General features: G+C 41.3%; 1 protein-coding gene across 3 annotated transcripts in view; it reads left to right on the plus strand.

Annotated features, from left to right (window-relative positions):
* ARMH3 (armadillo like helical domain containing 3) overlaps window positions 1–14,044 on the plus strand; it is a 123,704-nt gene that overhangs the window by 5,429 nt on the left and 104,231 nt on the right. For all 3 annotated transcript variants that reach the window (XM_038141737.1, XM_038141739.1, XM_038141738.1), the window contains exons 2-12: window positions 1,502–1,613; window positions 2,082–2,138; window positions 2,264–2,410; window positions 4,180–4,287; window positions 5,124–5,216; window positions 6,076–6,150; window positions 6,802–6,888; window positions 10,109–10,165; window positions 11,153–11,196; window positions 12,755–12,815; window positions 13,764–13,810. In XM_038141737.1, coding sequence (XP_037997665.1) covers window positions 1,512–1,613; window positions 2,082–2,138; window positions 2,264–2,410; window positions 4,180–4,287; window positions 5,124–5,216; window positions 6,076–6,150; window positions 6,802–6,888; window positions 10,109–10,165; window positions 11,153–11,196; window positions 12,755–12,815; window positions 13,764–13,810 — 878 coding nt within the window. In that variant the 5' untranslated portion in view covers window positions 1,502–1,511. The remainder of the gene's footprint in view (window positions 1–1,501; window positions 1,614–2,081; window positions 2,139–2,263; window positions 2,411–4,179; window positions 4,288–5,123; window positions 5,217–6,075; window positions 6,151–6,801; window positions 6,889–10,108; window positions 10,166–11,152; window positions 11,197–12,754; window positions 12,816–13,763; window positions 13,811–14,044) is intronic.

The raw sequence follows: 14,044 nt of genomic DNA on the forward strand, positions 1-14,044 counted from the left end.
ATGGATGTTTGAATAACTGACTCTGGAAGCCTGAGAGTCCTAGTTGAGAACATAGTTGCAAGTCAGCTAAAAATTCTGTGCAGTGGAAAGAATGTAAGGGAGATCTGGAACTGGTATTCAGTAGTTGATGGAACTTGGTCTTTGAGGGAAAGACAGATCTAAGCCTGTTGGAGTGGTTCAGGCAGTCTGGGATTGAGGCTACATCCAAAGCTATCTCCATGGCTGCCAGCTCAGAAAGCTCTGGGGTCCTTGATTGGAACGGTGAGCTTACCTCTCTGTCCATGATTTATCATGGCCGAGTGCATCTGCCACAAGAGCCTGCCCATGCTTTTCTGGAGCATGACTTAAGTGAAGCCTCTGTGTGTGGGATGCTGTTGCCATATGTGTAATTACTTTTGGAGGTATGGGAGAAAGTCTAGGAGCTCAGGGGCATGAGGAGGGATGGCATTCCCTTTCTAAGTACTTCTGACACGCTGCAGTGATGGAGGAGGTTAGAACAGTGCTAAAGCTGTGATGCTTGCCAGGAAAATCTGTGATGGCAGATAAATGTGTATTTGCAAGGTCAGAGTAGTGCTGCACTTGGTAGCATCACACGAGGTTGAGAATATGTGGCAAGTTGTGTGTTCTGACTCAATCCCTGGAGTGGGTTGTCTCTCACAGAAGGCTCAAGACCACATTACTTTGTGTAATGGCTCATTTTGTAATAAGGATACTCCTTTTTTTAATAGTATAATCAGTAAGACACCAATTAATGATAGTAAAACTTTGTGGTTTTAGAAAACCCTTTGCTGTCAAATGGATCATGAAATTAATTTGGTTTAAAAGAAATCCCTGTAAAGCTTGTCCTCTGTCCTGCATCCTCCTCCCAAAACTGAACCACATGGGATGCTTTTGAGGTTGGGCTTCCTCTCTGGCTTAATTTGCAGAGCAGCTGGCCCAGATAAGGATGCTAAGGTGCAGAGGGAGGCTTTCCTTGTGTTGGATGCTACTTCAAAGTACAAGAAGCAGAATTTGAAGTGCTTTGGTAGGCAGCAAATTAAACAGATAACAGAAGACTTTCAAATAGTTTCAGGAGCTCTTGTCACCAGATGCCTTTGAGACTTGACCAGCATCAAAAAAGACTGGGTACTTATTTGATATCAAGTATCACAATTCCTCCAGTGAGATTAAAAATAGATACTTTCCTAAATGTAAATTGCATTGGTCTGGATAATGAATCAGTTTCTAATAGAGAAGAATTAAAATTTATCCATAAGGAGCTTATTGTGCTTTTCCCTGTGTGTGGACTTCTGCATGTCTTTGAAATGGGATGTAGAACTAGATGGGTCCTTTGATCTGATTTCTTACCTGGTGTAGTTATAAACGCCCCTACATACAGCTTGTGAGAGACTGTTAGTATTTCAGTGCAGTGAAAAAAATCTTTCATGGTTGAGGCAGGCCAGATATACCTTGAAGAAAAGTTCAAGTTTTCTGAGCTTTTTTTATCTGTTCTTACCTTCAGGGTATACAGCATGGCCCAAACAGAGAAGAAAGGTGGGCTGCTCCGGAAATCTTCAGCCTCCAAGAAGCCATTGAAAGAGAAAGTGGTGTTGATGTATGATGAAATTTTCACGGTAAGCAGTGGAGCATCTTTTTTTTCTAAAGGGTTGTGTTAAATTTTCTTGGTTTAGTTTATGCTGAGAGTTTTTTCTCAGTGGATTTCTTTCCTCAAGGTAAGGCCTGCACAGTGTAGGCACATGCTCCAGGCTCTCCTCTTGTCCTGCAGAACTCTGTATTCTGCTCTCTTCCAAAATGTCTCTGTGTCCTGTTGCCTACCAGAACCTGCCATCTATGGGAAGTCATGGCTTTCCTAGTATTTCTCAAATAACAATTCAGAAAATAAACAGAGGCATCCCAATTGAGAACTGCTTCTCTTGGTCCTTCTTTATTTTTTAGTAATCTCTGTAGCCAGAATTCTGCCCTTTGAGACCTCTTGGTCATCTGGCAGGTGATGCTGACTCTGAGCTACCCATGATAAAGACTTTCTTTAAATTCTGCCTGAATGATTTCTTTGCCCTCATGCCTGTTTCTTTTCCTTACAGACAGAGGACCCCAGTAAATGCAACCCTAGGTTTTGGGAGGAGCTATTTCTCATGAAGGTAACCGAATGTGAACATCCTGTTGCTGTTCTGCCTACAAAGTGGCAGACTGTCAGTGCAAGGACTTCTGTTTCTAAGGTGTTGGTGATGGTATAATGTGCGTGAATTGCTTCTTAACTTGGCAGGTCAACCTGGAGTATCTAGAAGGCAAGCTGGAGGCTCTGGATGGGGAAGAATTAATGAAGATAAAAGATAACATCAACTGCTTGTTTCAGCACTGCATCCAGGCCCTGGGTGAGGAGCACCCAATCAGAGTGGTGAATGCATTGCAGGTACCACGCTGGGGGACAGGGAATGCCGTCTTTCTACTTCTGATGAGGCCGTGTATTTGTTGCTGGTATCAAACACCTTGTGCTTGCTTCTTTGTTACTGAGAAGTGATGTCTACAGAGTAGTTGCTACTTGTTGTCTGTGGAGGTTCCAAACATTCATAGTCTCTACTCTTGGCGCAGCAATAGATGGTTTCAGAATTCAGGAGCATCTGATGATGGAGGATGAAGTGGATGGCAATGAGGAATCAAAGGGGCTTGTTCACATTGCAGGCTGTTGGTTTGGGGTCTCAAAAGTACTTAGGCTGTGTAGCTTTGTGTTTTACTTTCACCTCTCCTCCCTTATTTCAGCTGCTTTTTTCAATTTCCGTATGGGTCAAAAAAGAAATAAAGCTCTGGAGAAGCTGGTGTGAAATTTACGCAGGAAATTGCCTCAGCTGGACACTTCCTAACTGGAAGCTGTGAAGAATTATCACTCAGAATTCATAGCCATTTTTGTGCAGGTTGTTCCTTACCAAAGCTCTGCTGTTCGGTATCTTGTGTGGGAGACTCCCCTCCTCAGTTCTGATACTTGATGTTACTGGTGCACAAGCTGATTCTCACAGTTTGGTGAATGCATTTGTTTTAGGAGTGCAGAATATGAAATTCAGGTTTGAAGAAGTTATCTGTAGGAGACTTTGGACCAGCAGTGAGCTGGGAAAAGTTGATTTAAAACAGAATATTACCTCTCTGTACAATCTTGCATTGTTTTACTGCTATTTTTAGAATTAGTTTGAAAGGGTGCTACTAAAATTGTAGTTATAGCTACATAGGCAGCTTAGACCAGCCCCAAATTCTTAAAGTTGTATCCAGACTCTTGGAAGAACTTAAGGCAGGTCACAAGAATCCTGCTGTGTGTATGCAAATAGGAACCAGGTAACACATCCTGAGCTCAAACTGGGAGACTGTTCCCTTAATCAGACTATGTTAATGTGGAAAGTGATCCTGAAGCCAAAACTTACATAAGCAATCCTTTTTTTGAGAATCAGCATGGTGACCAAAGGTTTGTTTAGCCCGGTATGTTTCTGACAGTAATCAAAAAAAGGATGTCTACCTTACCTTTTTGCTTTTGTGTGGTTCTAGAGGTCTGCTAATTCCATCAGGTCAGTTTTGTTTCCAGCTTTACATGGGAAACTAATTACCTCTCACTGGTGAAATTAAGCTGGAATCTAAAAATGCAGTGGTTGTATTCCTGCTCATTCCCCTCCTCACAGGCCTGAGAGATGCCTGATGACAAAAGTCACCCCAGACATTTCTGTCTCTTAGGGCAAATGAGCAATTTGCTGCCCATAAATTTTCCAGACAGTCTGCTGAAAGCATGGTGTGCTGATACCTGTGTATCTTCAGGAACTTGGAATGAAGCAGTAATTAGGCTGCCTGATAGACTTGGAGCCTTTTTTTTTTTTTTTTTTGTGGGAAGGTTGGTTCTTCTTGTTGACAAAGACACAGTTTATTGGTCCAAGTTGGTATAGCAATGTGGTAACCAAACTGAAATTTGTGCTCAAACAAGAAAAATATGGACAAATCTATTCTTCTCCGATTCTTACGAATTTTCAGCATTCAAGATCCCTTTTAGAAATGCCAGAGCTGGAGAAGAAGTTAGATAAAATGTATGGCCTCCAGGCTGGTGGTATTTCAGTATCTGCCAGTGCTAGGAGAGGATCATGCAGTGGGTTTTGCTATTTAGTTGGAGGTGTTGCCTTACATCTCACCTTCTGTTTTTTGCCTTTGCAGACTTTGTGTGCATTGATTCGGGGTGTCCATCAGAAGAACAAATCCACTTCTGGGTTTGACATCATCAACATGCTTGTGGGTTTTGACAAGGCAGAGCTGTGTATGAAGGTGAGGCCCTGGCAATGCAGAGAAGCAGTTTGCACAGCAGCTGTGTTGCAAGGGCAGTGAGTATACATAGGTGTGTCTACCAGGCAGAGGCTTTTGGAGGAAATATTTGAGCCACTTACTAAAAATAGCTGTCCTGAAGTTCCGTACCTGTCAGTAGCAGGCATTTGGGGTCCCTGGGTTGGTTAGTAATATAACAGAGCACGTTCTTTTCCTTTAATTCCACGCTCTTGTTGAGAAACCTTAAAGCCAGAAAAGGCTGTCACCGGCAATCACCACCTACTATTGAACCTCACATCTTTATTTGAGAGTCATACCCGGTGTTCTCACACTCCATCAGCACATGTACTGTTTTAAACTTGATGCTCTTCACTCATGTAAAGACATTGAGTTTGGGAAATGACAAAGTAACCAGTGATAATGCTAAATTCTCATTGTATCTTTCATCTCTCTACAAGAGTAGCAATTTTTCTTCTCTATACAACTTGCAGTATATTTGGGAAAAACATTAAGTAGTAGTTTGCCTATCAGATTTTTAATCATAACTTATATATGTATTGTTAATTGGAGCTGTGCTGCTGCATCTAGAGAAAACTCATGGAAAATGATAATGATGTTCTACCAGTAGTCATTAAGCTGTAGTTAACACAAATGGTGTTGAGAAGCAATAGCAGGAATATGGCCTGTGTAGCAGTAGTAATGGCTCAGTTATTGATTCTGGAATAACATGGCTTTATATTGGTGCTCTGCTACTTGAGTCTTCCAGAAGGCTTTATATAAAAAACATTTCAAGTAATTTTAAAATACTACTTTTAAATAATGTGACTGTTGTTCTTTAGAATCTGATGGAGAGCTTGGACTCCCTCCTCTGTGCAGAAGGTTCTGAAAGCCTCAAAAGCTTGTGTCTGAAGCTACTTCTCTGCTTGGTGACAGTAAGTAACTAACAGCTGTATAATAACTTAAGGGCTTATATGAGCCACATCTGAGGGATGGAACTGTTTCAAAACTTGAGCAGAATGCTGCAGTGTGAAGCTTAAGAAGGAGAAAGAAATGGTGAATGAGAGCCAGTGTCAGTCCAGAATATGCATGATGGCTCCAACCATGATGCCAGTGCAGACTAGCAGACACTTTTCATCTTGTTAGGTGCCAACTGGGGCTGAAGGGGAGAGGCAGGAGGAAGTATCAGTTGGATTTACAGGTGTGGGCTTTTTAAAGAAAAAAGATACTTAAGAAGTCTCAGATAAATGGAGAGGAAGGGAGGAAAGGTTGAGGCAAGACACAAGGTGTGGAGTAGACCAGAGTGGTGAGGATGTGAAGAATGAGAAAGTTGTAATAAATTGCCACTCATCAGCTTTTGGAGAGGGTCAACTGTAAACTATTATGACTGTGATAAGAGATAATTGAGAGTGGTGGAGCTCTTCATTGCCCTCTTCATGATGGGAAGGTTCTCAGTGGAGCATATGTGCCTTGTTATTCATTCTCTGCCTCCTGTGTAGAGCCTGCAACAGCTGATGGCTGTTGTCATTCATGCAGCTGTGTAAAATACCAACGTGTGGAGGAGTGGGGCAGCTCTTAGTCCGTGGGTGGTGCTTCTTGGCAGAGAGAGGGCTGGCAGGCAGGACAGATTTCTTTTACTTCATGTCTAGCTCTATTGCTAGTCACACCTTGACTTGCTAGGTGTGAGATTCTGGATAAATGTGTCCATCTGGCCTGTTCCCAATGTGTGCCAGAGGCAGCTACAGCATTGGTGGAGGTTTTGGATGAGCTTTTAAAACTTGTGTTTGTACTCAGGTGACAGATAACATTAGCCAGAACACCATCCTGGAGTATGTGATGATCAACAGCATATTTGAAGCTATTTTACAGGTAAGGGTTCTTCCTTCTACTGTGGGGACTCTTCCATAGTGAGAACTTTCAGTAATGTGTTTACTTTTCAGCTTTTTCAATGCAATGCAGTTCACTGGCACTGTTGTTGCTTCCATTCGTAGCTCAGTCATACATATATTTTGTAATGTTCTCTCCCCTTTACTCTAGTCTGCTGTTTTTAGTCACTACTGACTATTTAAAGTATTTTCACTTGAGACATTTCTGCACAGTTAGAATCTGAACAGATTTCTGGGCTAATTTGACACAGAATTTCTTTATTGGAGAAACTGTTTTTCAGAAGGTAGTGTGGATATATTTTTTCCTGCTCTTGGATAAATTATCCTTTTTTCAGTGGAACTGAGCCTTGGAGTAACCCAGAACACTTGCACAGTTTATGATGAGATACCATATAATGCTGTTATGAAATATATTTGCCCTTTATGCCCTGAAAGCCTATGTGCATCCTTTCTGTGATAAATGAGCTTCTCTGTGTGCAGAACTTCCTTGAGGCACTGACACTCCCTTCATCCTAAATACCCTCTTTCAGACAGGACATAATTTGCTCTTACACATACATTTCATGGCTATGCTCTTAGTCACTGCAAGCTTCCTGCAGGAGATCTAACAGAACACTGTGATTGTTTATTCCAGATCCTGTCCAGCCCTCTCAGTCGCAGGGAACATGGGTATGATGCTGTGGTCCTTCTGGCCTTGCTGGTCAACTACAGAAAGTATGAGGTAGGTGTAGAAACATCACTTCTCTCTACTCTGTTAATGTAGGGTGGCCTCTGGATTGTGAAGGCAGCACACAGTTCAGTTTTTAGCAGTGCACACTGTAGCATCAGCGTGGAGCAGGAGAAGCTTTGCAAGGCAGCCCTGTTATGCTCCCTGTGTCTGTCTCTGATGTATGTGTACAGTCAAATGTGTATGATACTCCTACAGCTCCTTCTGTGCCAGCATGAAAGAAACTACCTAGGGAATTTGAATTTCCTTTGTGGAAACAGTCTGAGGAAGGTCCTTTTGGAAGAGTTGTTGTTGTGCCAAACCACGTGTGTGTGTGTGTGTGTGTGGTTGTAATCTCCAAAGTAAAATGAGCTGTCAGTCATCCTGGGCTTCAGACTGAATTTGTGATTCGGGACCTGACTAGCTGACTGAAAGAGCACAGATCCCCAGAAGAGATGGTGAAGCTGTGACCAAAGAATGAACTGAAACATCACAGGTAGTAGTTCCAAGAGAAGCCTCTCTCTCTCTCTCTTTGATGGATTCCTCTTTGAGAAACTTTTTATTCATCATCCTTTTTTATGTTTATGGTATATTCCCATTTTTTCCCTTTTATTCATCAGCTTGAAAAAAAAACATTTCAAATGTCAGAACAACACCTGATGTTGGCTCTTCTTTGTATGAGGCATGATGCTTTAATGATCAGGAGTTTTTTCTTCATAAATAGGAATATTTTAATATACTTCATTAGGCAGCAAATAGGAAAGTTCTGGAATAACCTGCCCTTCAACAGAATTACTAGGAGGGAGCAGGCTTCAAAACCTACCTGGTTTTATAATAGATCTTGTTCTGAATTATGAATAGACCTAGAGAATATGCAAGGACAGGAACTACACTTGGTGTCAAAGTAATGCCTGTCAATTTCTCATTCCTGTCAATGATGTCAGAATCATGAATTGCAGATTCTCTTCAGCATTCTGTGCTGTGGTAGCATGGAACAGGAACATGGAGTCTGATTTCAGTATATGGCTATGAGGGAAAACTGCTGGGAATTATCTGTAAGCGGGGTTACTTATGAGGGTGGAGTGGGAAGACCAAAGGTGTCATTGCAACATTCAGACAAACGGTGGAGAGCTGTGTAATGCCATCCCTGAGGCATGGATCCCTGTGGACTGCAGTTCATGTCTTTAGGTAGAATCCTGTGAATGCGGGAGACTTGTCCTTGGCTTTCTGGGGAATATTGAGCTGGGGTTAAGTGCTTTGGAGAACACTCTGAGACATCTTGAAACTGGCCACTCTTAAGGTAGTTGTGCTGATATTTGAAAAGTGCAATCCATATGATCCAGCTGAAGCAGACATGTAGCAAGGGGAACTTCAGCTCAAGCAGCTCCTCTGGCAAGGCTGAAAGTTACTCCCAGGAGGGTTTTATGTGACAACTGCCCAACACTGCCCTTGGTAACAGTGCTACAAGCCAAGCCTCCAGTAATGCAGCCATAATCTTTGTCCTTGAGTAGCTGCTTTCATTTGCTGTTCTTTGGCCCTTAGGGCCAGTATGGTGGTTGTCTGGTTGTCAGTGAATTGTAGCACAATTTTATGCCTCAGGTGCTGTGGAGTTCTCTTTTTAGTTAACTGTGGTGCAGCTGAAAGGTTCTCTTTAGGTCTGAACTCCATTGGTTGTGTTTCCAGCTGTTTAAGAAAATCTAATAAGGCTCAAAATTCATTAGCTGACTATGATTTTGTGTCTGTTTTTAGTGTAAATACCAGTGTGTTTTACATTAGGATGTTCTTTTGTATTTTTGGGATGTGAATTTTTCAATCTCTCAAATTCCTTGGAGAGTATCTCTCCATGTTGTCATTACCCATATTGATGAGATCTTGACTTGCTTATTAACTTCTGTTCTAGGGATTTACATCTCTTTACTTGGAACCTTTAAAGGGATGCCCCTGATTGAAATCCTAATAGTTTTCAGAAGTTGTTTCAACTATATACTTATCCAAGTCTTCAGCTACATTTTCTTTATTTAATACTAGTCCTGATTTCAGAGAAAATACTTTTGTGTTGATTCTGTGAGAAAGAAAATGCTGGGAGAAGAAGTATTTAATTGATCACTTTCCCAGTGTTTTAAGGGATGGCTGAAAGATAGCAAGTTAAAACATAAAATCAAGTAGTGACTTTTGAATATGTACTCATTGATAACATCTAGGCAGAAGTTTGTTTACATCATGTTCAACCTGTTCAACCTAGAATTACCTTGTGTCTTTTGTTAGAGCTGAAAGAAATTAGTTAAAATGTGGGGTTTTCCCTTTGTGTGCTTGTCTGGCAGCATATAGTGTATCCAACAACCCTTTGTGTCCAGTTTTTTGCACTTGCCTCTCCTTGGTATAGACAACTACAGGTCTGAAAGACACAGCTTTGGAGAATCAGAAAGTTCACATGTTTTTCTTCTTTTTTCCAAAGATCTTGCATAACTCAATTTTTTTTTTTAAAGAATCTCTTTAACAAAAAAGTAATTATTCAAGCTCCAATTCCCTGCAAAATGACCTGGCTACAGATGAGACTTTTCTTCTCTGTCTTGATTCAAAATCAACTTTTCTAGTTTTGCACTGACACACATAAACCAGGAAAAATGTGCATTGCTAATCTGAAATGCTTCCTAAGATATTAGCATTTGTCTTTATTAGATGAAGCCTGTGTGCTTTCTTCAGCTAAATTCAAGGCATTTATATTCTCTAGAGACTTCCAGCTCTTAGTGGTGCAAACGAAGTGTTGCTCTCTAACCCAGCAGCAGATGAGTCTAGAATGTTGTCCTGCCTTCCTGGGTGCTGCTTTAAGCAATCTTTGCAGGGTGTTGCAGAAGGGAGATAGCAGAGCACCAATGCTGCATCCAGCTTCACTGCCTGTTCCTGCTGCAACACTGTGTGTGTCACAGATAACAGGCTTGCAGGATGGCTGCTCCACTTTGCAGACTGACAGATGAGCTGGTGGAGGGACAGAAACTCCCTCCTCAATAAAATCAGGAGACTGCCTGGCTGAGCCAATAAGGGGAACTTATCCCTGGCCTAGTGGTCTTAGCATGTGCTGTGACTCTGCTTATTTATGTATATTCTGTTTTATGGGACAGGACAGAGATTCTCCTCAGATGGTTGTGTACTTAGGAACATAATAGTGGGGTTTTTTCCCTGAAGGCTGAACTTAAAACCATTTTTCTTTCTTTTTTTTTCACCCCACCTTGAGCAGTCAGTGAATCCCTACATCGTGAAGCTGTCCATTGTGGATGATGAGGCCACACTCAATGTGAGTACTTGGCTTGATTCCTCTGTGCTGCTGGAGATGCTCTTTCACATGAGGTGTGGGCTGATGGATGCCAGCATGGTGTATGCTAGAAACCAGCTCTCAGAACAGTGCTGCTCTAAGGAGCACCAGTACAGTGCTTGTTCAGCCCTGTGTTCTTGCAATAGGTTAGGCAGCTCATGATTTGGACAGTTTGATTGCCAGTTAAATGGTGATTAAAAGCTAGGTAGCAAGGAACATGCTAAAGTTGATCTATTATGCATTCATGAACTATCTGTACACTGTTTGCTGTCATGTGCCAAAGAGGCAGAGGATAATTTATGCCAAAGGGAATCTCATTTCCGGTGCTGTGTCACTTGATTTTACCAGTCCACAAGTGAATTCTTGTAACTCAGTAGAAGCTTGAAACTGAGTCAAGAGCCCTGCACTATATTTTGGGTCGTAGCTACAGTCTGAGTTTTTTATCCAGGCCTGGATTAAAATTGGCAGCAGACTGAGTTATGTGAGTTCTGGACTTGGAAGCTGCTCTTTAGGCCTGAAGTAGAAAGCAAGCTCCATGCTAAGTAAAGGGTGAGAACTGTTAGTAGTTCTGTGATGGTGGAGGCTGTTTGCAAGAAGTCAAAGGTTATTTGTGTCTATGACTCTTTGTTTTGAATTTTTGGATGTCTTTCCTCTGACACCAACTTCTTTCTAATTTCTTGATGCTTTACTAAGGCTTCATGAGTGAGAGCTCTATCTGGAGGTCCAAGGAGAGTAAATGTTTTCTGTTTAACTTAGTAATTAGTAAATAACTTTCAATTTTGTTGTCTGGGTTTTTGTATTATAATGTTGTTGTATCATATCACGTCTTAATAGTTCAAACAGCTTCAAGGGAAATTCTGTGTAGCGTGCTGGGTTATCTTGAGGGGGGCAGCATTGCAATGTATGTTCAGTGTGTGATTTTTCTCCCTTGAGATTTTAATGTGAAGTTTTTTAAATGCTTTTTTTCAGGGAATGGGACTCGTAATTGCCCAGGCTTTATCAGAATATAACAGGTAAAACCAAATTGTGTCTTGTTTATCATTACATGATAGTTACTGTATATTTTCACAAACTTTTTTTTTTTTGTGTTAGAGCACTTGATTATCACCTGACAGTCTTGATGCTCCCTGCGAGGCAGGGAATAGTCTTATTCTTTGAGGTCCTTTGCTTCAGTTGATGCAGTCATTGCAAGTCTCAGTGCCTCTGTACCAGCTGGGCTGATGTGCTTCAGGAGAGATCTTGCTGTAGGGAAGGATATCACTGTATGTTTTTACTGTCATGGATTTTACCTCTGTATGAACTTTGCGTAAAACCTTAGTCACAAGTGAAAAGAGAATAATTTGCTGACAACTTCTCTGTTGAAAAATTGATTTAGCCTAAACACTATCTACAACAAACAAACAAATGTATCCAGGGCTGTCCACACGCCAGATCAGAGACGATTAGGAGATGTAAACTCTTCCAAATGGTGGAAAGCAGTAACTACTGCTGAAGAAAGAACCAGAAAGTCAGCAGAAAGGGTAGCATATTCTTAGCCTCTGCTTCATAAGTAGCAGTATAAAACATGCAAGCTTTCCTAAGAGCAAAGTGCTTTAGAAAAATTTGGAAACTTACAGCCATTTCACCTAGGAAACTCAAGAATTTTTTTTGTGCAGTGGGATTCTCAAAATATCAAGAAAAATGTTTTAATTCCTTTGAAAGCCTGCTGTGATAGTTATGCAGTTGACTTGCAGAATCAGCAAATCGTGTAGATGTATTTAACAGAGAAAATGATTAGAGTAAAGCAGAAAAAACCTTCACCCACCCAGTTTCCTTCCTTCTGACAAAAACTGTCCCAGATCATGGCTTGTTTTGCTTAGCTCATTCCTTCCCCCTTTCCCAAGAATTTAGAGTTGGTTTCTTGGCATGTTCCATTGTGTGTGATCAGATTCATGTGTGACAGACAAAATAAATGGCCCTGTGAGCTTTGCTAGTCCCTTTGAGTGCCAAATGTAGCAGTGTAGCTTAAATCTGAGGTACCCAACCTCTTTGCTGACTTCACTTGCTCTAGTTCCTGTCTCTTCACTTGCTCCAGGAAAGTGGGATCAGGCCATGAACCATAAAGGACCGTGTGGTTTCTGCTGGCCATTTCTGCTGGTATCTTTGTGCACCCAGTAGGGTGACCAACTCTGATTTTTTCTGTAGTGGATGGTGAAATGAAACTGTTCTGTGGTTCCTGACCCTGTGTGCTCATGTGGCTTATTACTGTTTGTCCAGTGCAGGACAAAATTGCTGAAGTCACTTGATCCCTTTCCTTCAGAGTTAGTCCAAACTGCTTGAGTTCTCTGTAACAGCACAAATGTTGTTCAAGTTTCACATCTTTCAGCAGCCTCACTTCAACTCTACACAATTTACAAATATTTTAACACCCTTTGTCTCTTATTTTGTGAGTTCTTTAAAAGGGCTGTTGAATGTTGAATTTTCCTCCATCCTATATTCTTGTCAAATAGGACTAACACATAGGGATTTAGGGGAAGTAACCCTGGTTCCATTTCTAACCCTAAAACTTTATCCTTATTCCTTTTTATTCAGGCAATACAAAGATAAAGAAGAGGAGCATCAGACTGGTTTCTTCTCAGCCCTAACTAACATGGTAAGCAAGGAAACGTGTTTTTCCATTCTTAGAAAGGTGCATTCATGCAAGTTCAGCAGGGGAACGTTTCTAAAAAGTGTGAGTTTGGAGTGTGAGTTTTGGAGGTAGAGATGGATTGAATGAATCAAAACCAAACAGAACTAAAGTGGTGGTATTCTGAGGAGTGTGTTGTCTGGCTGGGAAAGCTCTTTCAAAGGACTCTCTGATCTCTACTCTTGTGTTGATAGCTGAAATTCTTTTCCTGCATCTTTTTCACTCTAGAGAACTTTATTTTAAAAATCACCTTATTTTAAACTTTTAATCTTTTAAAAAACTTTTTAATCCTTTTAAACAGCTATGTATTTTTAGAAACTACTTGCTACTCTGGTGATGTGGCCTAAAACATAGTGGCACCTAGTCTAGTCTGTCACTAGTCTTTGAGGTACCGTTTCTTTACTGTTTTGTTTCTCAAGCATGGATGCACTTTAGCTGTGGAGTGAAGCTTGGATTCTGCAGGGTTCACTGTCTGCATTTTTGAAGGGGTACACTTCAAAAACAGTTGTGAATTACTTCCTTGTAAAGAGTATCCACTGTTCCCCTTGTTCAGTTTAGCTTTGCTTTAGTCAGAGATTTCAAAGTATTCTGACATCTGACAGAAAAATTTCCTGTAGGTGAGGGTAATTCAGTGTTGACAGCTGTCTGTACGAGTGGCTTGGGTAAAACTGTGGCCACCCTGGGGCAAGCAGGTAGGAAATGATCTCTGTTGTCCTCTTAAAAAATGGCAAACTAATCCAGGCTGGCTTTCAAGATCCAGTCTTATTTTTATTTTGTCCTTTTTTGTGATTCGACGGATGAAGCATTGGTCAGTGACAGTGCAGTAAAATAAAATGTGTTTTCATCCATGTGTTGTCTCTTGCTGTCTAACAGCTTTCCCAAATTCCTGCTGTGCAATGCTCTCTCTTTCCATAGGTGGGCAGCATGTTCATAGCAGATGCTGATGAGAAGATCTCTGTCCAGTAAGTGCACAGGTGTTATTTACACGATGGAGCGGTCGGTGCCGTCCGTTCCGTCACGGAGCTGTTCAATGCCACAAAGCAAACTAGAGGAGCAGGTTCTCCTGTCACTAAAATGGTACCACACCCTGCAAACTGTGGATTTGCCCTTCCGTGAGGAGGGTACAGCAGGAGGAGACACAGCTGAATTACTTGTAATGAAGTCTATAAAAAAAAAAAACCTCCAGTGGTTTTTAT

The sequence above is a fragment of the Motacilla alba genome, chromosome 6, assembly GCF_015832195.1.
Source record: "Motacilla alba alba isolate MOTALB_02 chromosome 6, Motacilla_alba_V1.0_pri, whole genome shotgun sequence".
Taxonomy (NCBI): domain Eukaryota; kingdom Metazoa; phylum Chordata; class Aves; order Passeriformes; family Motacillidae; genus Motacilla; species Motacilla alba.